Source organism: Mauremys mutica, chromosome 4 (assembly GCF_020497125.1).
Source record: "Mauremys mutica isolate MM-2020 ecotype Southern chromosome 4, ASM2049712v1, whole genome shotgun sequence".
Classification (NCBI taxonomy): domain Eukaryota; kingdom Metazoa; phylum Chordata; order Testudines; family Geoemydidae; genus Mauremys; species Mauremys mutica.
This window is the reverse complement of record NC_059075.1, coordinates 61443115-61466697: the sequence shown is the minus strand read 5'-3', so window position 1 is coordinate 61466697 and position 23583 is coordinate 61443115. Positions and strand designations below refer to the sequence as shown.

The 23583-nt window shown below is 40.1% G+C and overlaps 1 protein-coding gene across 1 annotated transcript in view; it reads right to left on the bottom strand.

Moving 5' to 3' along the window:
* The window catches only part of RTF1 (RTF1 homolog, Paf1/RNA polymerase II complex component), a 40698-nt gene that overhangs the window by 13014 nt on the left and 4101 nt on the right, over positions 1-23583 (bottom strand). Inside the window, exons 3-9 of the mRNA XM_045016836.1 lie at positions 17253-17400; positions 12908-13112; positions 8822-8936; positions 6436-6547; positions 5039-5174; positions 4009-4186; positions 2689-2771 (exon numbers count right to left, since the gene is read on the bottom strand). Coding sequence (XP_044872771.1) covers positions 2689-2771; positions 4009-4186; positions 5039-5174; positions 6436-6547; positions 8822-8936; positions 12908-13112; positions 17253-17400 — 977 coding nt within the window. The remainder of the gene's footprint in view (positions 1-2688; positions 2772-4008; positions 4187-5038; positions 5175-6435; positions 6548-8821; positions 8937-12907; positions 13113-17252; positions 17401-23583) is intronic.

The window sequence follows — 23583 nt, the reverse complement described above, 5'->3', positions numbered from 1 at the left end:
TCTAGTCTGTTATGAATGACAATGCTGCGGAAGCAAAGACAGCATCAGAAGCACAGCACCTGGTAATCGCATAGTGTTTTGCAAAAGTATGCTCAGACGCAGAGATTGCTGCCCTGCAGATTTCAGAGATAGGGACATGCCTGAGGAACCCGATCTCGTGGATTGTGCGTGGATTCCGGATGGAGGTACTACATGAACCTGATAGGAGTGTTTGATACAGTCAAGTTCCATTTGGAGAGTCTCTAGGACGATATAGCTGCGCCTTTAAACCTTTGTGCAATGGAAAGGAAAAGCTTAGGAGATCTCCTAAAGGCCTTCAGCCTGTCCAGGTAAAAGGCCAGGGCTCTTCTAATGTCTACTGTGTGCAGTATAGCCTCCCTGTTATCATGGTGAGGCTTAGGGTAAAAGGTCAGGAGGTGAATGAGCTGGTTTATGTGAAAAGATGAGGTCACCTTGGGGATGAACTCAGGTGTAGCCTAAGAGTAAGCTTGACCTGAAAAAATATTGTATAAGGTGTCAGAGTAGCAGCCGTGTTAGTCTGTATCCGCAAAAAGAACAGGAGTACTTGTGGCACCTTAAAGACTAACAAATTTATTTTAGCATGAGCTTTCGTGAGCTACAGCTCACTTCTTCGGATGCATAGAATGGAACACACAGACAGGAGATATTTATACATACAGAGAACATGAAAAGGTGGAAGTATGCATAACAACAGGAAAAGTCTAATCAATTGAGATGAGCTATCATCAGCAGGAGGAAAAATTTTTTTTTGAAGTGATAATTAAGATGGCCCATAGAAGGTGTGAGGAGAACTTAACATAGGGAAATAGATTCAATTAGTGTAATGACCCAACCATTCCCAGTCTCTGTTTAGGCCAGAGTTAATTGTATCTAATTTGCAAATTAATTCGAGTTCAACAGTTTCTTTTTGGAGTCTGTTTTTGAAGTTTTTTTGTTGCAAAATTGCCACCTTCAAGTCTGTCACTGAGTGGTTAGAGAGGCTGAAGTGTTCTCCCACTGGTTTTTGAATGTTATGATTCCTGATGTCAGATTTGTGTCCATTTATTCTTTTGCGTAGAGACTGTCCGGTTTGGCCAATGTACATGGCAGAGGGGCATTGCTGGCACATGATGGCATATATCACGTTGGTATCACATTCTATGCATCCGAAGAAGTGAGCTGTAGCTCACGAAAGCTCATGCTAAAATAAATTTGTTAGTCTTTAAGGTGCCACAAGTACTCCTGTTCTTTTTGTATAAGGTGTGTGTGCCATCAGTGCCGCTATTTCCTCTATTCTTCTCACCAAGGTGATCGCCAACAGGAAGGCTGTCTTCATAGACTGGTATGTAAGCAAAAGTAGCCATGGGTTCAAAAGACAGCTTAGGAAAGCTCTTTAGTACTAAGTTTAGGTCCCATGTTGGGGTAGGATGTCTGGGTTGAGAAAAAAGGTTTACTATACCCTTGAGGAATTGATTTGTGGTTGGGTGTGAGAGCACTGAGTATCCCTCTATTTGTTGATGGAAAGCTGCTATGGCAGCTAGGTGAACTTTGAGTGAACTAAGAGATAATCCTGATTTCTTGAGAGTCAGTATATCATCTAAGACCACTGGGAGAGTAGCCAATGTCAGGGAAATTTGTCTGGAATTACACCAAACTTAAAACATGGTCCACTTTTGAAGGTAAACTACAATGTGTAGCCGATTTTCTACTGTGTAATAATACACCCTGTACCTCCTCAGAGCAGGATCTTTCTATGATCAGCTGGGCAGGACACAAGCGCACCTACAGTGGAGCACCCATAGGGACACTACTTGAAGACGACGACTAAATTATAGTGTCCTTAATGCTAAGTGAAGGAGACAACCTCCATCTAGTTTCTAAACAATATCAGAAGTTCTCACCACCAGCCAGTTAGCATTCTACTTCTGATGAGCATCTCACATGGCTCTCAGATTACCAGGGAATCCCTACTGTCTGGGGAAGCTAGCTGCCCCGATGAACATTCCCCCTTAGAGCAAGGATTTATCTCCTTAAACTAGGCAGCAAAGGCTATTACCAGCCATCAGAGGTGTGAATGATTAATAAGGCTCTTTCAGAGAACCTATCAAGTTATTGCAGACCTGCACCAAATGCATTCTCCAAACATTTGGGAGAATTAAGAAAGCAGGTGTCTCATTTTCCTACCTCACCAGGATGTTGTGAGGATCAATGCATTACCATGCTGAATGCCTCACAATCTTTAACAGGGTCCATATAGGTACCCGAGAGAGAGAAAAAAAGAGAGAGATTTCATATTATGTCCACCTATCCACCATCTAGTGTTTAAGCAGCACTGTGCTCTGGTCCTTGTTCTGTCTCTGCCATAGGAAGATACATTTCCCCATTGCCCTGTGTGGAGGTGATGAAGAGGAAGAAAAAAATACAGATGACTGACATCGCACAGCAGGAATATACAGACATCTGCTCTGGCAATCTCCAGCTGAATTTCTCAGAACACAAGGGACCGAGGTGGCCATTTTGTGAGCTATTTACCATCTCCCTATTTAAGGGGGAAGAGTGTTCTGACAAGCATGTTGTGATGGTAGAAAAAAAATCTGCTTTATGGCTCTCGTCTCCATACCACACAGAAAACATTACATCCCATAAGAAGGCAATGCACCAATTGATAAAATTACTTTGTCACCTTACCGTAACTGTAGTCCTTTATTTGTCCTGGTGCCCCCAAGCTGGTAAACCTTTGCAGTTTCTACAACACCAGTTATTTCAGCAACCTAAACCATAAAAAAAGATGTGCAGAAGAACAGACTGTGAGGACTAAGTTCATGCCATTTTCTGAACACTATCCATACTTCAAAGTCCTCTCCACTTGAGACCAAGCTTAGTCTGATTAATAATTCTAACTAAAAATCATCATCTAGAGCAAAGAAAGTTACACTGAAGACTCGTCCCTGCTATGTTAGCAGGTATTGTATAAGTTACTTTGTATAGGTTTGTTCTTCACCTTCAGCTGGCAAGCAGCTGGCAGTTTACAATGCCAGCTGAAATAGGTATGGCATTTAAGTGGTCTCAATTCTTCCCCAGTAACATGGTGTGTATAATCCTACAGTAAAATAGCTGTATCTGGCACAGGGAGGAAATAAAATACACCTTCAGCACTGCCCCATGTGTTAAGCACAATCACTCTGAAGTACCAGTTTTTGACTGGAACTTCAGAGGATGCTGCCATATTCTTTCATGTAGTCACTGTGATGAACAGCAAAGAAATGATTAAATTATCTCCCCAAGAGGAGTCAGATTATTTTATTTTACACAATTAGCACAAGAGAAAAAAATGGATCTATGTTCTTGCTCATCAGTACAGAAAACCAGTTTGACAGCACTATCTTGTCTTCACTGTTGAGCACAGCTGGTGTTAAATCCTTTACCAACGTCCTCAAATTCACTAACAGGTTTTGAAGCAGCAAAGCATTTTTTCCTCCAATTACTCTCTCTTCTGAAGTGCACAGGCAAAGTGGAAATGTCTGGTACCGTAGTGCATACTTTCTGATTTCTCAAGAGATGAAGTGGTAAGAATTTACGGGAGTGACCACAAATTACAGGAAGCGGGAATCATACTGATCCTTACTTGGTCATAACAACAATAACTCAAAAACTAATTTTCAATACAGAACAAAGAGAAGGAGAGCAGCATCAGTTGGGGTCGGAAGACTAGGTTTTCAATATTGTTTTAGTATGGCCCCCATTTATCACATTGATTTAGAAATCAATAAGCTGCAGGTCCCTATTTGGCCACCTTACCCCTCGATTTTTTTTATTTTTTTTTTTAAAAACAAGCCGTCTCCACTACTCTAACAGCAGCAGGCTCCTTCAGTACATAATGAAGGATCTTTTACTTGTAACCACCCAATAATTATGAGCTCTTTCTCCTGAGAGACCAGACAAATAATGGTAGCTGTGAATATTGCAGTGCTACTAAATGGGAATCAAATCCCTGGAAGACAAACTCACTCGATAGACAGGTTTACTGTTGTGGTTCCCAATGCCGATACGCACAAAGCAGCCGGTGACCGTCTTGGCAAAGAAGGGCATATGACACCAACGCTCTAGCTTATGCCGAGATAACCGTACCCGATTCAGTTCTTCGGGTAAGGAGACTGGCTGGGATTTGGGAGGAATTTCTTCTTTTCTGGTTTGGAAAAGACAAGGAGGACAAAAGAAATGTAAATCCATTAGCATCAAACAAAGGGGTTTCAATTAGTTATCTAAAGCATTTGTAAAAGGATTCAATGTGTCAGGATGGAAGAGTGTAGTTATTTGAATTTAGTGCTCATGAGAGGTGTCCAACAGAAAGCTCTGGAGACAAAAGCCCTATATACATAGGACAGGTACAGCATGGGCAGTAGTTTCCCTTACACTTCTCAACTATGAGCCATGTTCTTCAGGGTGCAAGTACTGTTGTCTCCAGGGCAATTTAATCGTTGGCCCAAGGTCACCAAATCACAAATCAATGATAGTAAATTTCAGTCACTACAAATATGGGCACAATTTGAACAGTGATGTAGGATTCTTATCCCACCATTACGAGGCTCCTCAACCAGTCAGTTTATAATCAACATTTTTCACAATGCAAGTGTGTAGCTTCAATTTTTCAACACAACCGGGGCTATTTCAAAATGTTTCCCCAACTGGTTTAACTCTCAAGGGTTAAGTGCAAACTCTGGTGCCAACAAGCAAGAATTACCTCATCTTCCAATCACTGCAGACAACAGGAAAGAACACACTTGGGTCACAGGAGAGTGTTAAATCCTAGCTGCTGATCCAGTGGTGGGAAGCTGGACTACAAGAGGGAATGCAAATAAATCCCAAATCTAGCTGCACGTAGAAGCCCGCAAATGACATTGCCAAGAGGCAGAGCCACCTCTGATGCACCAAGTTGCCCCCACTTAATCCTCTAAACCAAAACAAGGCCAGACAGGTATTTTAAACACACACACACACACACGACAGCAGTTTTCTATAACCTGTGTTCAATACTTACTCTTCCTCCTCATCAGATGAGGATGATCTGGATGTGCGATCACTCTTCTCACTAGACTTATCATCCTCTTCTTCCTCTTCATCATCTGAGTATACTTCGCTGGTTTTTAATGGCTGTTTTTTTGCAAGCAACTCAGCTGAAAAAGGAAATAATTGAGCTTTTATTTTTGCTGAAAGGTTCTCTTTGCACTTGGAACCTTCAGTTGTAAGAGACAGGATAACCAGATAATAATGTGCTCACAAGCTGAAAACCAGCTTCATAGCATGCAGTTACACTTACATCTAAGCATTCACTTAGTCACTGTAGGTTTACTATTTGAAACAGACAAACAGGAGTATGCAAAAGTTTCCTAAATCTCAGCTGTGCTCATTTGAAACACTGGGTGGAGAACAGCAAGGTGATAAGGAAACAGGATTCACATATGCATACTTGAGCTTATTGCTACCTTGCCAGTCTATCTGCTCATGACAACAACTTTTGGAAGAAAAGGCACAGACCCCTAAGGGTCTTTTTAAGCATTCTAGGCAAGGACCAAGGAAGGCCAAAAAGATAGTGTCACAACTTCAGTCTGCAACAAGATGCCTGGGGCATGTGGTGGAAAGAACAAAATGTGTTCTGGTTACATGTATAGAAACAGATGGCCATAGACAAAACATTACTAAGAAATTAACAGAGAGTCTAGATGGTTTAGGGGTTCAGTAATGGAACCTTTCACCTCTAGGTAGCCACTTCAACCACATCTCAAGCTGTCAGGAATGAAATGTTGCCAAATGATCACTATTCAACAGACTGCGTGAAATTATTTGGTGGTTTCAGTCCACTCCCCAGTGAATACACATCCCTGTCTCACAAACCAACACCGCCAACTGGCACCTTTGTTAGCAATTTCAGTCACAAAACCAAGGAATGAGTGAACATGGAAATGGCAATTTTGGAGTGAACAAAGGTCAAGGTTGGAGCATATTGGGGCGGAATGGGAGTGGGGAAGCTTGATTAAAGATTTTGGGCTACGTTTACATGAAATTGTATTGAAGATTTAAAAAAAATTAAAAACGACAGTTCCAAAGATATTACAGGGTTTAGAATCAGTTCAGTAGGCCACTAAAGAACAAAATGTACTGGCTTTTAAAATGGTGGAGGCAGCACTCTAGGGAGAAGTGGGTTCAGGAAAACTCTGCCCAAAACAAAAACTGGGGGCAAACAAAGAGGAAATGGGGAACAAGAAAACCACCATTAGTTTCAAAACCAAATCAACCCACTTAACTGAGCTTTTTGTATTGACACCAGTTTAAAGATTAGTGCCCCAGCATCACCTGCTACAGCTGTATTACATGATTAGGAAATGCACTCCAAATTATGTTCTTTGCAGGTCAACAACAACAGATTTTCACACTCACCTGTTCTGTTCTTCCTTTTCTCTCTCTCTGCTTTCAGTTCCTCCATGGCCTGAGATTTCTTATCCAGTTTCTCATCCCGCTTTGACCGTCGTTCTTTGTTGTGTGACATCACCTAAAGGGCGTGCACAGAGAACACTTCACTACCTAGCCAAAGCTCAGAGACTGAAATGAAGAACAAAGTTAAAAGTTCTCTATTCTAGAATTCAAGCTGGTTGAAATTTTTCATTCAAACCATTCAATGAAGTCCCTTTTCCCTCCCCAAAAAACCTGAAAATTTTCAGAAAAGCCTTTGAGACTCCTAAGCTCTGTGTCAAAACTGAAGATTGATATTTCAAAGTTTAAATTTGTGTTTCTCTCTTCTTTGCTTTTTCCTTCCTTTTTTTCTTCCTTATTCCTTTCTGCCATTGAGTGTTGCCTAGAGTTTGTTTTTTGGCTAAATTTCAGAACTTCAATTTTGGAAGAATTACAGAATGGCAAAAGCAAAAATGAAACTAATTTTGCGAGTCTCAGAAGTTTTGAAAAGTTAAAATAGCAAAAGAAAAATGGGGAAATCAAGGTAAATAATCCTGGACATCATTCATCTTATTGCACGCAGTGACAAAAGGGGAAAAGGGGGATGAGGAGGGAAAAGTTATACATTTTTCAAAATATATTTTGCATAGAATTTCAAACTCTGCAAGGTGGAAACAACCTGAAGATGCCATTTTTCACAAGAGATTTTTCCATTCTGAGCACCTCTATCTCAAATGCCTGGTAGTGTAGTATGGAAGGTTCTATCAGCATAAGTTCTGAGCGACTTATGCAGGATATTCTTGGACAAAACCTTTCTAACACACGACGAGCTGGGTGTTCTGTTTATGCTGTGTGTTACAGAACTACTATAGTAGAAATGATTTGGATTCAAGAGTTCCTATTTTTCCCCCTCCAGACTTTCTTGGTACCACGAGCCCAACAGCATAGACCATCAAGGGCAAAAACCAACTAAAATTTTTAGATGTCACTGAATGTTTCCTAAAATAGCTCTACTACCATCACTGTAAAGTCTGATCTTGGAACTTCCCAATGGAACACAAGTAGGAAGCTCAGGCCCTTGCCTTTCCAGTGGTATAAAGCTCTCATTTCTAGCCCTCCTGGGTTATGAGATCTGTCACTGGTGCAAGAGTGCATATTACATAACCTGCACTTGATACCGATGACATTCCTTTGCTAGGGCAAAATGACCAACAACAATGAAAAAAACATTTCACTGGCAGGTTGTTTTTCAAAAAAAAAAGTGGCAGTTGTTTGAAGTTGTTCAAATGTTTGGAATTTTAGAGGTAGCTCCTAGGAAAGATAGAATAGTTGGCAGAATATACGAGTCGATTAAAGATGCAGAAAAAAAAAGTAACACGTGGCTCTGCCATTTATCACATATAAGTAAAGTACACACAAGGGATGTTACCCAGGTAGGAGATAAAAGACTGTATAGACAAAGCGGGTTCTTTCTTTATATTTGCTAGAAGAATAAAATTGTGTAAATTAAATTTCACACAGAAAGCTATATTAAGAGAGCATTCAGGTTGCCAAGTGAAGCACTCAAGAGGCAAGAAATACCAAAGTATTCTTGCATAATTAACTCTTACCCCTTATGCATGTGAATTACAATACAGTCCTTCATGACATGAACACATTCCTTCAGAGCCCTACCTCTGGCCCTCCTAGAACATTGCCACATGCACTTGCACGTGTAATGAGAAATTCAGCTCAACTTCCTTATAAATGCAGGTAATATTCAGAGGTTGTTTTTTAAAGAGAACTCTTGTATAAAGTCTGGACACATGCACAACACAGGTTTAAGAACTCATAACTTGACTTAATTCTAAACAGATTTTCACCAGACTACAGAAAGTCTCTAAGTTACAGATGTGCTTATGTCCCTACCACCTTTTACACATCTGCTCCCCATCAGAGGGGCACTAGGAGCTATTAATTAAAAAAAAAATAGAAAAAGTATTATTTATTTTTTGTGCTCAAAAATGGCTCAACTGTTTTCAGTCAAACTCCCCTAAAAAATTCACTTCCACCATGGGACCAATGTGGGAAATTTCAGCTTGAAAGGTAAAAGTTTGACAAAAACATACAAGCAACAACAAAAAGCCCCTTTAGAATGAAAACAGTTAAGCAAATATTATATAATAAAAGAATATAGCTATATATTTTCTTTAATTTATACGCTCTTTGTGATCTGAAAACTCAAGACTGCATTGAGCACAGAAGTGACCTGACTTCCCTGCCCCCCACCAGGTTGCTGGGAGGGGTATGGAAAGTGGCAGGAAGGAGGGCAAAAGGCAGCAGCATTCCGCTGTGGGATAAAGTGACTCTAGTAGTGAGAATTGCTGTTTCTTACCTGGCATTCCTGGATCTGTGAGAGCTTTTTCTTCTCCTGCTCTTCCTCTTGCTTTTTCTTTTTCTCCTTTTTTTCTTTCTTTTTTGCTGTTTTTAGTTTCTTCTTAATTTCAAATCTGGGCATAAACAAGTAGGGCAGAAGAAAGTAGATGAAAGGGCTGAAACCAATTTCTGGCATGACTCGGATAAGGACAGGCATCAGATTCAAGGAGCATTATGGATTAAAAACTGAGATGGACAGTAAGTATAAAATATTGAGTTCTCAATCACTGAAATAGTGCCTGAAGTTAAAGAAAATGGATACATGCTCAGAATCTCACAGCTGAGCCACTGTTATGCCATGATAAAATGGGAATTGGAACAGTCAAGCCAAGTACAGCAAGAACCAGTAGTTGAAGTTTGATAGTAATCTAGAACCCAGACACCTACTACTTGGAAAGGTACATGTGATGCCATGTTATACCTAGGGGAACAGACATACTAACTTGCAAATTTTGTTATTTGTTACATTGCAGAACAGTGCCTAAATATAATCAGGTTCTTTAGATTTCAACCTAAAAAGCTTGTGAAGTTTCTTTTTCAGCACCCATACAACCCTCAATGTTCAACTCTACAGCTATAGACCTTTCCAAAAGAACCAGAAAAAGCATGCCTCTAGTATTCATAAGCTACAGGAACAAAGTTGTATTTCAAACTTGGTCCCAGTTCTATCATACACATAATTCACATTATAAAACAGCAGAGAACAAAGACATGGCTTAACAACATTATAATAAAACTACAATTAGGGTTTCCATTCAAACACCAGCCAACTTGGGAGGAGACATGCACAGAATGGGTAGGAGTGCTGCAGCAGAGTGATTGAGCCTACTGCGGAGAAAAGCAGCATACTGTTGATGCCTGCATATACAAACTCAACGCTGACTTGTACAGCATCATTTATGTAGATGGGTCTTCCAGTGGGTTTATGCTCAAATAAATTTGTTAGTCTCTAAGGTGCCACAAGTACTCCTGTTCTTTTTGCAGGTACAGAGTAACACGGCTGCTACTTTGAAACCTGACACAGAAACAGTGTTAGTTTTGCTTTTTTTTTTTAGGAAGCGAAGAATCTAGATTTTCTGGTTAGAGAACACCATCTCTACTCTAACAGCCCAATCCTGCAAAAGATCGAGCATGTAAGTAACTTTACTCAAACAAGTAGTTCTATTGGAACGCTTAGCCCCCCAAGAAGAATGTTGACAAACTTTTATTAATGTGCTCCCTTGAGGGACCAGAGCTGAGTAAATTAATTAGTTTCCAGTTCTCATCAACCGCCTTTCAAGAGGCTCAGTCAATGAAGGCTCTCTATCACCCCACTAGGAATCTCCAAAAACCCGCTGCTGAGCCCTGGAAGAAGGTATTCTGTTCACTCAAGAAGGGTACCACTTGCCAGCCACTGGCCCCAGCTCCCACGATGTTATCGGAAAACCACAATTAGTGTTTCCAGAGTTTCAAAACACCAGCTCTATGCTGGTTGGGGGAGAAATTAATGGATTCCCTTTTCTCCTACCCTCTGATTCTCTGCACAAAGCCTGCATCAATTCACCTCAATAGAGTGTTAACACAAACCTAGAGACAACAGTTTAAATTCTCAGCTTCAACTACTTCCTCTGCTAATTGCTTTAGCAGAAACATCCATTTCAACTGAGGCTGTGAATGCAGAGTGGGTAGTATACCAACAATTTTTCAACCAAACTGATTCATGAACCATCTGAAGACAGAGACTGTTCAGAGAAGACTTGGAAGAAACTGCTAAAAGCAGACTCTAGAAACAGCCAGGCTGGGCCAGACTCATGAAGATCCCATAACTGATCATACTGGCATGGGTAGTAGGCCAGAACCCTCCCCTCTACAGACCTGCCAGAGGAAAGGAGGGAAGAAGAGATGAAAACCATTGAGAAAAAGTAGAATAGAAAGGAAAAATCTGTTTCATGTAAACCAGGATTTTGTCGGTTACACGCAACAGCATCACCTTTAACAGAAAGAATTTTATTACTGAAATAGCAACTTTGACAAGAGAGAGACAACCACTCAATCTAAGGCCTTGTCTACACTACAAAGTTTTGTTGACAAAAGGTAGCTGTTCACCACTCTGGAGGTGTCTAGCCAGACAATGAACCATCACCTGGTTAAGAAGCCATTCTTTGGCAGGAAAAAGGGGTGTGAGCAAAAAAATGTATATCTTGACAGTAGAATAGATGGAAGTTCCCATGCAAACAGACTTGCTGTCGCCTGAATCCCAACTGGAGATGATTCTCAAAGAAGAGAAATGCTACAAGAAAGGGGAACATTCTCCAGATTATCCTTCTCCCCTCATCTCTAACTTATGATCAACAACATTTGAAAGACAAGGAAGCATCACTGAACTGGGGGAAGAGTCTCTCACCACATGCTTACAGCAGTCTGGCTGGATTAAGAAGCATGTGGTGTAAAAGCATGTGGTGAGAGAAACCTTTTTACTTTAAATTCACTTAGCTTGTTAAGTTAGATATTCACTTGAATTTTACCTTTTATATCTTTGTAACTAATTCTGACTTTTTTTATTCCTCATTACATGTAATCACTTAAAATCCATCTTTCTGTAGTTAATAAACTTGTTTTATTGTTTGGACAAATCTGGGACTGGGAATTTGCTGGTGTCACTCTGCAATATAATTCAAGAGTGAATGGCTAGAGCACTCAGATAACTCAGCTGGCAGTAATTTGCATGCGAGAGACCATGTGAGCAGGCCAAAAGTGGATGCTCTCACAGCAAAGCAGTGTAAAAGGTACCCCAGCTTGAAGAACTGAGAGGACACAGCTGTTCAGCAATCCAGATTGTACCCTGAGTAATGTCACATGGTCTTCTCATGGATCAGTAGCTGGTTGGAAGACAGGAAACAAAAGGGTATGAATGCATGCTCAGTTTTCACAGTGAGGGAGAGGTAAATAGCAGGGTCCCCCAAGGATCTGTACTGGGACCAATGCTGTTCAACATATTCATAATAAATGATCTGGAAAAAGGGGTAAACAGTGAGGTGGCAAAGTTTGCAGATGATTGCAGTTAGCTTTGGATTTAACTAAGAGTTACAAAGGGATCTTACAGAACTGGGTGACTAGGCAACAAAATTGCAGATGAAATTCAATGTTGATAAATGCAAAGTAATGCATGTTGTAAAACATAATCCTAACTATACCTAAGAAATGATGGGGTCTAAAATTTAGCTGTTACCACTCAAGAAAGAGATATTGGAGTCGTCATGGATAGTTCTCTGAAAAACATCTGCTCACTGGTAGCGGCAGTCAAAAAAGCTGACAATGTAAGGAAGCATTAGGAAATGGATAGAAAATAAGACAGAAAATATAATGCTGCTAGATAAATGTATGGTACGCCCACACCTTACTACTGCATGCAGTTCTAGTTGCCCCGTCTCAAAAAAAGATATTAGAATTGGAAAAGATACAGAGAAGGGTAACAAAGATAATTAAGGGTACGGAACAGCTTCCATACAAAGAGAGATTAAAAAGACTCTCTGTTCATCTTAGTAAAGAGAAACTAAGCAGGGATATAACAGAGGTCTATAAAAGCATGAATGGTGTAGAGAAAGTGCATAGGGAAGTGTTATTTACCCCTTTGCATAATACAAGAACTAGGGGTCACTCAATGAAATTAACAGGCAGCAGGTTTAAAACAAACCAAAGCAAATGCTTCTTCACACAGCGAACAGTCAATCTGTAGAACTCATCGCCAGAGGATGTTGTGAAGGGAAAAAGTGTAAGTGGGTTTAAAAAAGAACTAGAGAAGTTCATGAAGTATAGGTTCATCAATGGCTATTAGCCACGATGGTCCAGGACATAACCCTATGCTCTCGGTGTCTCTAAACCTTCAACTGCCAGAAGCTGGGACTGGATGACAGGGGATGGATCACTTGATAACTGCCCTGTTCTGTTCATTCCCTTTGAAGCATCTGGCACAGGCCACTGTCAGAAGACGGGCTCCTGAGCTAGACAAACAATTGGTCTGACCCATTATAGCCATTCTTATGTTCTTAATAATTCATAAACTTACCTTCTCTTCAACACTTCCCTCTTCTCTATCCGGTTAAATAGCTCCTGTTCCCTCTCCTTCTCTGTCATCTGTTCCAGCCGAGCTCTGTCCTCCTCATCTCCCATCAGGTCCTCCCCATAACCATCATGGAACTCCTCATCTTCAGATGATGAATCTGAATCTGAGCTGGAGGAGGAGCTGTTGCTCTCAGAATCAGAAACTTCACCTGAAATGAAACCATGGGACAGTTATGTTATGCTGAGGTAAAACTAAGGCCTGGTCTACACTGGGGGGGGGGGGTGTCGAACTAAGGTACGGAACTACCTAAGTCGAGCTACCTTAGTTCGAACTACTTACCCGTCCTCACGGCGCGGGATCGACGTCCGCGGCTCCCCCGTCGACTCCGCCACCGCCGTTCGCGGTGGAGGAGTTCCGGAGTCGACAGGAGCGCGTTCGGAGTTCAATATATCGCATCTAGATGAGGCGCGATATATTGAACTCCGAGAAGTCGATTGCTACCCGCCGATCCGGGCGGGTAGTATGGACATACCCTAAGTACTCCAGCTTGGCCCTACCAACAATGGATGTGGAATATGGCAGCAGTATTAGTTCTCCACTACGCTAGTAACAGTATGGAATAAGAAGGAATCAGAATAAAGCCAATTGAAAGACAGTACATTTAAAAATTCAAAATGGAATACTTTGCTTTCACCCAAAATGCACTACTATCTACAGGGTATCATGAGTCCAAGGACTTTACAGAATTTCCAAGAGATTATGGTGTCACTACCGTTCCACCATAATGTCCACTCAAAGATGCAAAGTTTTCATTTTGATAAGACTGTTAAAAACTTATTTTTCATGAAATGTAGAAGTAATAAAAATATTGAGTGACAGAATATGTGAATTTTTCACGTTGTTTTGATGCAGATCAGGTTGACACACACTGAATATAAGATATCAAAAGTGACTACCATTTTTGAATTTTTCAACCCTTTTTGACAAGAACGTTAAGGTCCTGTGATCTGATTTTTGCCCCATATATTACTTTACATCTGCTAAGTAAGACACAGTACCACTTAGGGGTTCCAAGTTTCCTACAAGTTAGTTTTAATACACCAACATGAAGCTGGCAGCTTAAGCACTGTCAACATCATCATTCCCATAGCTGTTGAAACAACAGAATGTTGTTTGCATAGGACTTCAGGTGACAACATTGCTGAGGATACATCTAGAGTACCCGCCGGAGCGGCAGGTAGTGTTCAATGCATCGGGGAATCGATTTATCATGTCTCATCTGGACGCGATAAATCAATCCACTAATCGATGCTCGTATTTCACCTCGGCAGGAGGAGTAAGCGGGGTCAAGGGGGGGGGCACGGCAGTCGACTCACCGCCGTGAGGACAGCCAGGTAAGTCGAACTAAGATACTGAGACTTCAGCTACATGAATAGCGTAGCTGAAGTTGAGTATCTTAGTTCGAACCCCCTCGCTAGTGTAGCCCAGGCCTAAGCTACAACACAGGCTAGAGCTGAGACAGACTCCCCCAAGGGATAGTTCCTTGAGGAGACCTTAAGTTCATCTCTCAGCTCAACTGATGGTAGTTTATAGTTCCATACACTTCACCACCTTTATTGCTAGACAACCCAAGAAGGCAATCAATTATAACGGCCAGTACCTCCCCACCATCACTTTACAAACAAATTAGCTTCAGGCACTGCTGAGAACAGAGCTTAGGCCTCTGATAGGACCACCCAAATATTACCCAGCCATACTGTATCTCAGATTGATTGGTCCACCATTGTTATTTTAACCAATACACCATACTGCCCTCCCAGAGTCACGGATGGAATCTTGCATTCCTGACCCCATCCCCAACAGATACTAAAAAGCAACACAGCCCTAGGACCCTATGAAATCTGTTTTTTTATTGTGGATTTTCAGATTTATTATTTTCTGATTGCTTTTTTCACCTTTTTTAAAATGAATTCTGTCTTTATGGGGGTTTTTTAAAATCAAAATTGTTTGATACATTGACTACAATTAAGTAGCCTTAATGTAAATGCATAAAAATGTTCAGAATTGGATTGCAATGGGAAAAACTGATATTACAAAAAAAGCCTACAATTTAAACCAAACATCCTGCAGATACAGTATACAGTAAAAGTAACACATTTTAAATCACTTTTCAAAGTAGTGCTCAGTAATGTGACCAAACTAACATTGCTGAACAGTAACACAAGTACACAGAAGTAAGAGCTCTTAGTGTCAATTCAATTGAACTAATATTTGAATTAAAAAAGTAAAAAAAATTCACTAAGCATCAAATATTTCATCCTTGCAGCAGCAGTCATTGTTGCCATTTTAAATTCAACTCAGTACTTTCAAACGTCCTATATTCTGAAGGAATACTTAAATTCATTTCAAATTTGATTAAATGATGTGATAGTTTGAAATTAGTTTTTTGCTGAGTAGCATTACAAATTGACAAACTTAAATGTCATTTTTGCCATCTCTGGCAGACATCTCCACTGTGGTACAACATGGTTAGTCTTGTAGTGTTTCCTTCAGAAAGTGATTCCCTCTTGGCTGCAAGTAGATTTTTATATTTACTAAATCTTCTCTCTGCGTCTACAGAGCTGACAGGGAAAAAGACGTAAGGGTAAGACAACCTGCTATTTTACGTATTGGAGCATGAGCATGAGCTTTTGTGGGTGAATACCCACTTCGTCGGATGCATGGGTATTCACCCACGAAAGCTCATGCTCCAATATGTCTGTTAGTCTATAAGGTGCCACAGGACTCTTTGCTGCTTTTACAGATCCAGACTAACACGGACACCCCTCTGACCCCTGCTTTTTTAGTCGCTCGTCCTTTCATAACCTTCCTGTAAGTGCAAAGATACAGTGGATCTGGGATGGGCTCATTTTGAGTGCTGCGCAGAAATACCAGCCATTGTTCATACAGTTCTGGTGAGAGATGAGTGAGAGGTGGTAGCCTGCTGTACTGATCAATGTTTTGTTGCATGGCTGGAGTCTGCCTGAGAGCCGCAACTCCTGTGAAACTAACACAGCAAGGAACTGGAGTTCTCAAAAGCTGCACTTAAATCCCAGATGCTGGCCCTTCTCCCATAGCCCTTGCACTCCCTGGTGGCCCTAGCACCACGCAGTTAGCTCAGCTTTGTAGCCTGCACTGCCCGTCTGCCACTGCAGTCCTAATGTTAGGGAGAGCCTGGATTCTGTATTATTTTGATTCCACGATTCCATCCGAGTGCTTGTTAATGGAGATTTTATAGGGCTCTACATCCCCCAACTTCAATCTTGCAATCTAGCACAAATCTTTAAACTCATATGCTCTTATATATCTGATTGTCACACAGTTCATTCACTTAGGAAATTATTCTGCCTTAACATTGCTGAGGTCACTGTTAAGTTTTCCAGTCAGAGTGTGTTTGATAAAGCTGGGGAACATATTGCTTTTCAGTATTTGTTGGAAATGGAAGTAACAAACCTAAGCTTCTCAGAATGTTATCACCACTACGGCAGGCATTATGAAAGTGGCAAAGAATATGGGAGAGTCTTCCCTTAATTTTTTTTAATGCTTTTAAGGTTTTGAGTCGGTGGGATGTATCTGGATGCAACAAGAACTGTCACTGTAAGTTTTTCTTTGCATTAACATGGATTACAGCACCTTCCTCTGAAATCTGTTACCAGCCACTGTTCAAGACAGAATAATGGAATAGATAAACAATGGGTCGAAAGTCTTCCTAGATCTATTCCATTACCAGATACCTGCCTGACATTTTTACCATAAACAAAGTTACACTTGACTTTTCTTCTACAATGTCAGAAACACATAGTATAAGAATTTTGATACAGTGTATAGGATAATTAGCAGTCTTATATGAATACATAATTAAGTATTCCCCATACAGCATAGTACCTGTAATGACAGTCAAAGGAAAAGTTTATGGGAATGCGAGCAGGGAATGAGGGGGAACATCCATGAGAATAAAAGATAGTGGGCCCTAAAGGGGAGGAACAAACTAGGGGGCCTAAAAACTCTGCCCTCCCCATCTTTAATTTCTAACCAAGACAGATAGGTTTAACATTTTTCTGTTGAAGGACTATTTAGTATTTTTAATAAGTGCTTTCAGCAATACTGTACTTAACTACATGCAGTTTGAGGTCAGTGCCGAGCCACCGCAAGTCTAAAAATCATTTGATGAGACCATCTAGATTACTAGAAGCATAAAACAAGTATTCTGAAGATGATTTGGGGTATCGCTGACATACTGAATAGCACATAAAATGAGGTAGCTTCATTCTGAGTAGCACTGTCAGCTGGTGCACAAAGTTTTTCTTACCCTCTTCAGGTGCTGAACTCTCAGCTGAGCTCTCTTTGTCTGAGCTGCCTGAGGAGGCAGCTTTGTTCATCTGTTTCTTCATAGCTCCTTTCTTCTCTACTTTGCCAGCTTTTCCCTTCTTTTTGTTTTTAGAACCTCCAACAGTCCACTGAAAAGTAAAAGAAAAGGACAAACATGAGACAAGGCACTGGAAGACCCCACCCACTATCCTCAAAAATAATCAAGTTCATACCACCGTGTTAGAAATAGTTTTGAGATACATCCCAATATACAGGCAGCTGGAAGACAAATCAGTGCTACAAAACAACTGAGGCAAATGGCAAGGCATGCATTTGTCCCATCAGACCTAACAATCGGTCACATAAAAAGCAAAGAGTCGGGGCTGCCTGGGGAGGTGGGGGCGGAGGCAAGTGGGGCAGTTTCCCCTGGGCCCCGCAGGGGCCCCCCACGAGAATATAGTATTACAACTTTTTTTTATGGAAGGGGCCCCTGAAATTGCTTTGCCCCAGGCCCCCTTAATCCTCTGGGTGGCTCTGCAAAAAGTCCTGTGGCACCTTATAGACTAACAGACGTAAGGACTCTCTGTTGCTTTTTACAGATCCAGACTAACACGGCTACCCCTCTGATACTTGACAAGCAGTCATATGAAAATCATCCAGATTTTTACTAGCTGCTAACGGATGGCTCATATTGATAGGACAATCCAGTTTTAAGGCACAGAAAGGTCCCCAAACTCTAAAATCATTGTTTTGTAATATTTAACAGCAAGTCTGAGTACTGAGGGCTTTTACCCAGAAAAAATAAAGTTTACCAATATAGCTGGACATTTCTTATTCAGTGTTTTAGCTTTAGTCTCCCACTATTAAACAGGAAAAAGTGACAGATTTGTTTCCAAATCAAGTTTAGTCAAGAAGCACATTTTAGATTCCACTAAGGGAAAGAGGTATAGAGAGAGTCCTGCAAAAAAAGTCCTCATCCTCAACCCCTACCAGGAATACACAGAACAGACAAGTATCATGTGTGCAAATAATTGCAGTTTTTTTGTCCCTAGATTAATGCATGGAACACCAAATGCAATAATACAAAATATTTCCATATACGTAAGACACACAGTAACCGCTGCAACGGGAACTATAAATTTAGTTTGACTTTTATACTTAAAAGGCTCAACTTCAGCATTCTCTTAACATCCTTCTCTGGTTGTTATGATGTTTAAATTAAAAGCTTCCCGGGGCAGGACTGTACCATCTTGTAAGGGGGTGGGTCAATGAGATTCTGTAGCCTGCAATGTGCAGGAGGTCAGATTAGAGGATCATGATGGCCCCTTGTGACCTTAAAGTCTGTAAGTATGTATGGAGAGCCCCTAGGACATGGTACAAAAGATTAACATTGTGTCCCTGTAGTTGCACAAATTCCTTTTACCTTCTATTATACCATATATTTTCTGATTAGGTTTCTTCTTCATCCTGTACCACTCATCACCCAGTCACAGCTGATCAACCCACAAGAAGGGTCAACGGTCATTCAGTAAACATATAGTGTTGTTAATATGTTCTGGTCCCTTATTAACTATCAGTAGTCTTTTACTTTTGGGAATTCCCACTGGATATGAAAGAAGGTTCTATTTCCAAAATGGGTAAGAGTTTTAAAATTTTTGTATCTTCACACCATGCCATTACATTAACCTCATTCCCGTGACCACCCACAGTCAATGTCAGGTGGACTGAACCCTATTTAAGCAACTAGTCCCTTAAATAGAAAATCCTTGTGGTAAAGCAACAGATATCCTTTTGCATGAATGAGATCTTGCACTCAAGACCTTCCCCCAGGCTATTTTAAAAAGAGAGGAGACAAAACTACTGCCTAATTAATAGGTCTGTCAATTAATCGCAGTTAACTCACACGATTAACTCAAAAATTAATCACGATTAATCACACTGTTAAACAATAGAATACCAATTGAAATTAAATATTTATGTTTTTCTACATTTTCAAATATATTGATTTCTGTTACAACACAATACGAAGTGTACAGTGCTCACTTTATATTTTATTACAAATATTTGCACTGTAAAAATGAAAAACCTCATACATTGCACTACAGTACAATCTCTTTATTATGAAAGTGCAACTTAAAAATGTAGATTTCTTTTGTTACATAACTTCTCTCAAAAACAAAACAATGTAAAACTTTAGAGCCTACAAGTCCACTCAGTCCTACTTCTTGTTCAGCCAATCACCAAGACAAACAAGTTTTTACAATGTCACCTGAAAGTGAGAACAGGAGTTCGCATGGCACTTTTGTAGATGGCATTACAAGGTATTTACATGCCAGATATGCTAAACATTCGTATACCCCTTCATGCTTCAGCCATCATTCCAGAGGATATGCTGCCATGCTGATGATGCTTGTTAAAAAATAATGTGTTAATTTAATTTTTGACTGAACTCCTTCGGGGAGAACTGTATGTCTTCAGCTTGGTTTTACCTGCATTCTGCCATATATTTCATTTTATAGCAGTCTCGGATGATGACCCAGCATGTTTGTTTTAAGAACAGTTTCACAGCAGATTTGACAAAACGCAAAGATACCAATGTGAGAGTTCTAAAAATAGCAACAGCACTAGACCCAAGGTTTAAGAATCAGAAGTACCTTCCAAAAATCGGAGAGGGACAAGGTGTGGAGCACGCTTTCAGAAGTTTTAAAAGAGCAACACTCAAATACGGAAACTACAGAACCCGACCACCAAAAAAGAAAATCAACGTTCTGCTGGAGGCATCTGACTCAGATGATGAAAATTAACATGCGTCAGTCTGCATTGCTTTGGATCGTTATCGAGCAGAACCCAGAATGGATGCATGTCCCATGGAATAGTGGTTGAAGATGAAGGGACATATGCATCTTTAGCACATCTGGCATGTAAATATCTTGCGACACTGACTACAACAGTGCCATGCAAACGCATGTTCTCACTTTCGGGTGACATTGTAAACAAGAAGTGGGCAGCATTATCTCCTGCAAATCGTAACCAAGTTTGTTTGTCTGAGCAACTGGCTGAAGTAGGACTGAGTGGACTTGTAGGCTCTAACGTTTTACATTGTTTTATTTTTCAATGCAGTTATTTTTTGTACATAATTCTACGTTTGTAAATTCAACTTTGATGATAAAGAGATTGCACTACAGTACTCGTATAAACTAAAAATACTCTCGTTTTTTACAGCGCAAATATTTGTAATCAAAAATATAAAGTGAGTACTATACACTTTGTATTCTGTGTTGTAACTGAAATCAATATATTTGAAAATGTAGTAAACATCCAAAAATATTTAAATAAATTGTATTCCATTCTTTTTTTAATTGCGCAATTAATTGCAATTATTTTTTTTAATCACTTGAGAGCCCTACTAATTAAGTATTATTCGGAGTCAGTGTCAGATCTGAACGTAGTCACATGTATACCTCAGACCACACCTGTTATTCCTTTTGGCACATATCAACTCCCATCCCCCTTGCCTGCAATCAATGGTCACGTTAATCAAACCTGACTTTGTTTTCCTTCAGCAAGTACCCTTTTTCATCTGGTTAGCCTGCCATTCCTAGAATGCCTGGACACCACAGCTTTCTGAATTAACTCTCTTGATACTCAGTTATAGACCTCATCCTCTGACCTGTCAACAACTTTTTATTTTTCCCTAGCTCTTGATTTTTATGTTCCCTCTTTCATCCTCTCCACAACTGAAAGTTACTTAGTGCTGCGCAGTGCGTTCTCTTCCCATGTTTAAATATCCTTTGCTCATCAGTTTATGGAGGCTCCATCACTTCCATAGTTTTTGAAATTTATACAAGTATTATAGATTGATCAAACAGCTAACGTATATTTGTCTCAAAACCCACTAACAGCTATTATGAATACTAACCACCAATGATCTTGTGAGATCTTGGGATAGTGAGATTTGACAGATGACTAGCAAGGTGTTTATCAGTGTATTCCATGCTCTCAGCATCCCTCTAAGTGTTCCACTTATTGTCACAGATGTTAAAGACCTGCAACAATCATGTAATTTCTTTATGGATTTTTTTCTCTTTTAACATTAAGCTCTGCCCTGCTTCCACATGGCTGTTCAGGAGGGAAAAAAAAGCAGAAAGGGAATGAAGTAGAACACGACAGATAGCTTCCTTCCCCGTTTCCACTTCATAAGATATTGATTCAGCAAAGGTGCTGCTGCATTTCACTTAAGAGGCCAATGAATTGCTAAACTATTATAATTACATCTGCTACAGATCACTGACTTAGAAGCACACTTCTCACCAAAGCAGAGCAAGCCTCAGAGGAGCCACAAGAGCTGCAAAAATAGTGAGGTGATAATAGTGTACTGCTGATTCTCAGCTGGGCTAGTTTACAAATCCGGGGATGCAGAACACATGCAACTGGATAACTGACTGAAGGAGAACAGTCATGGCTCTGTCCCTCCCTTCTCGCAAACCCTACCATGCCAAGAGCACCAAACACTGCAGAATTCAGCCATAATGAAAGAAGAGGAGAGATGAAGATGATTTTCCATGGTTACCTTCTTGCTAAGACAACTTCCATCTGTTGCATGGAAGATATTTTAAAGTCAGAGTCCTCACTCATGGAAAAATCTACTGCAATGATCAACGTGCATGAATAGCACATGGTGGAGCAGAAATATGTACTCCATCTTAATCAGTGTGGGTGAAAACTGAACACTGCTTTATTTTTTCTGTAATTTATAAACCTATTTATATTCCTATTTTGTGCACAGTGAATATGGAGGTTTGCAGATTGAATCATAATGCAATCAAATCCTAAATTAAACTTCAGAATATGTATGGACAGGTTTTTTTATTTGTATTTATTCAGAGTCCAAAAACTAAATATAAATACTTGTGCAAGGTGACGAGACAGTCAGTGACTATGAACTGAATTTTTCACATCCCCAAGATGTACATTACACTTAAAACTACAACAATAGATGGCTTAGAACAAATCAGCTGTGTGCCAGAAAATCAAAATACATAAGGTGAGTGATTAAAAGCCAACAGTCATCAAACAAAACAATTTACTTGTTACTAATACCACCTAGCTCTGATATAGCATTTTTTATCTGTAGATCTCAAAGATGTACAAGAATAATAAAAAGTCACTGGAATGAAGCTTCACAGCATCATCTCCTTCTTTAAAGACAACACCACAGTTTTGTTTCAATCCTTGTTTTCTATAAATGTCTCAGCAGAAGAACTATAGCCAATCGCATTCTTCCTACTCAGTTATATTTATTGGAAAAACACTTCATTACGTGCTAGAAATTTGGGAGAATGGCAGTTTATCATTGGTCTACGCTAGTGGTTTTCAAATTGTCAAAATGTTCTTTCCTGCGATTGTAGAAAGAAGAATTCAAACAGCTCCTGGTGTGACCATTTTTAAGAGGTGGAATGAACCATCAACTCCACTTCCTGCAGAAAGATGTTTGCAAAGCCAACTGTAACATTGCAACACAATATTTTTACTCGCGTAGTTGTGCAAACAGCTTGTTAATTTCTCTCTGTCTTACGGGGTCATTATTATTTTTAATAAAAATGAAATTAGGAGACACCGATCCCCAGTTCTAGAATTCATAGACACCAAGACCAAAAAAAAAACCAAAGCCAACAGCCAGGCCTTACCATATAACAGAAATAGCCATCCAAACCCTTAGAACAAGAGAGATCAGAAATATCATGCTCTCCTCAGGCATTCCCACTTCCTCAAAAGCTCTGGTAAAAAGATGTGCTCTGTAGCATGCTGATGATCATCAAATTTGGGCTATTTCAGACAAGGTTTTCTGGAGGAGGTTAGAGGGGAACAATGCAAAGGGCAGTTCTAATGCCAAGCCCCTCAACTCCAAAGAATACTCAAGTTCTAAAGCAAGCAGTCCCTCAAACTGAAGGGCTCTCAAGCACCTCCACAGATCTCACCTCTGACTATATCATATGGGGAGAGCAGTAGTTTTAAGCAGGCAGGTCAAAAACCATTTAGGCCATTTTCTCATAGCATTAAACAAGTGCTGAATTTTCTAAAGATATTTGGTGTATTGAGCATACAATTACAATTCTGCATTTGGTGAATTCCAAGTGAAAGGAAGACAAGTTCTTTCTGAAGCCATTGTCTCTAGGCTTGGTTATGCCTCTCAGAGAGGCCAGCCTCACTTTACATGTGTCTATACACGGGGGTTCTGAGTATACTGTATAAAAAAAATATTATCACTGTTAATAATGTCAGAACTTTCAGACAAACAAGCTGTAGCATCTCAGATATACCATGTCAAACTT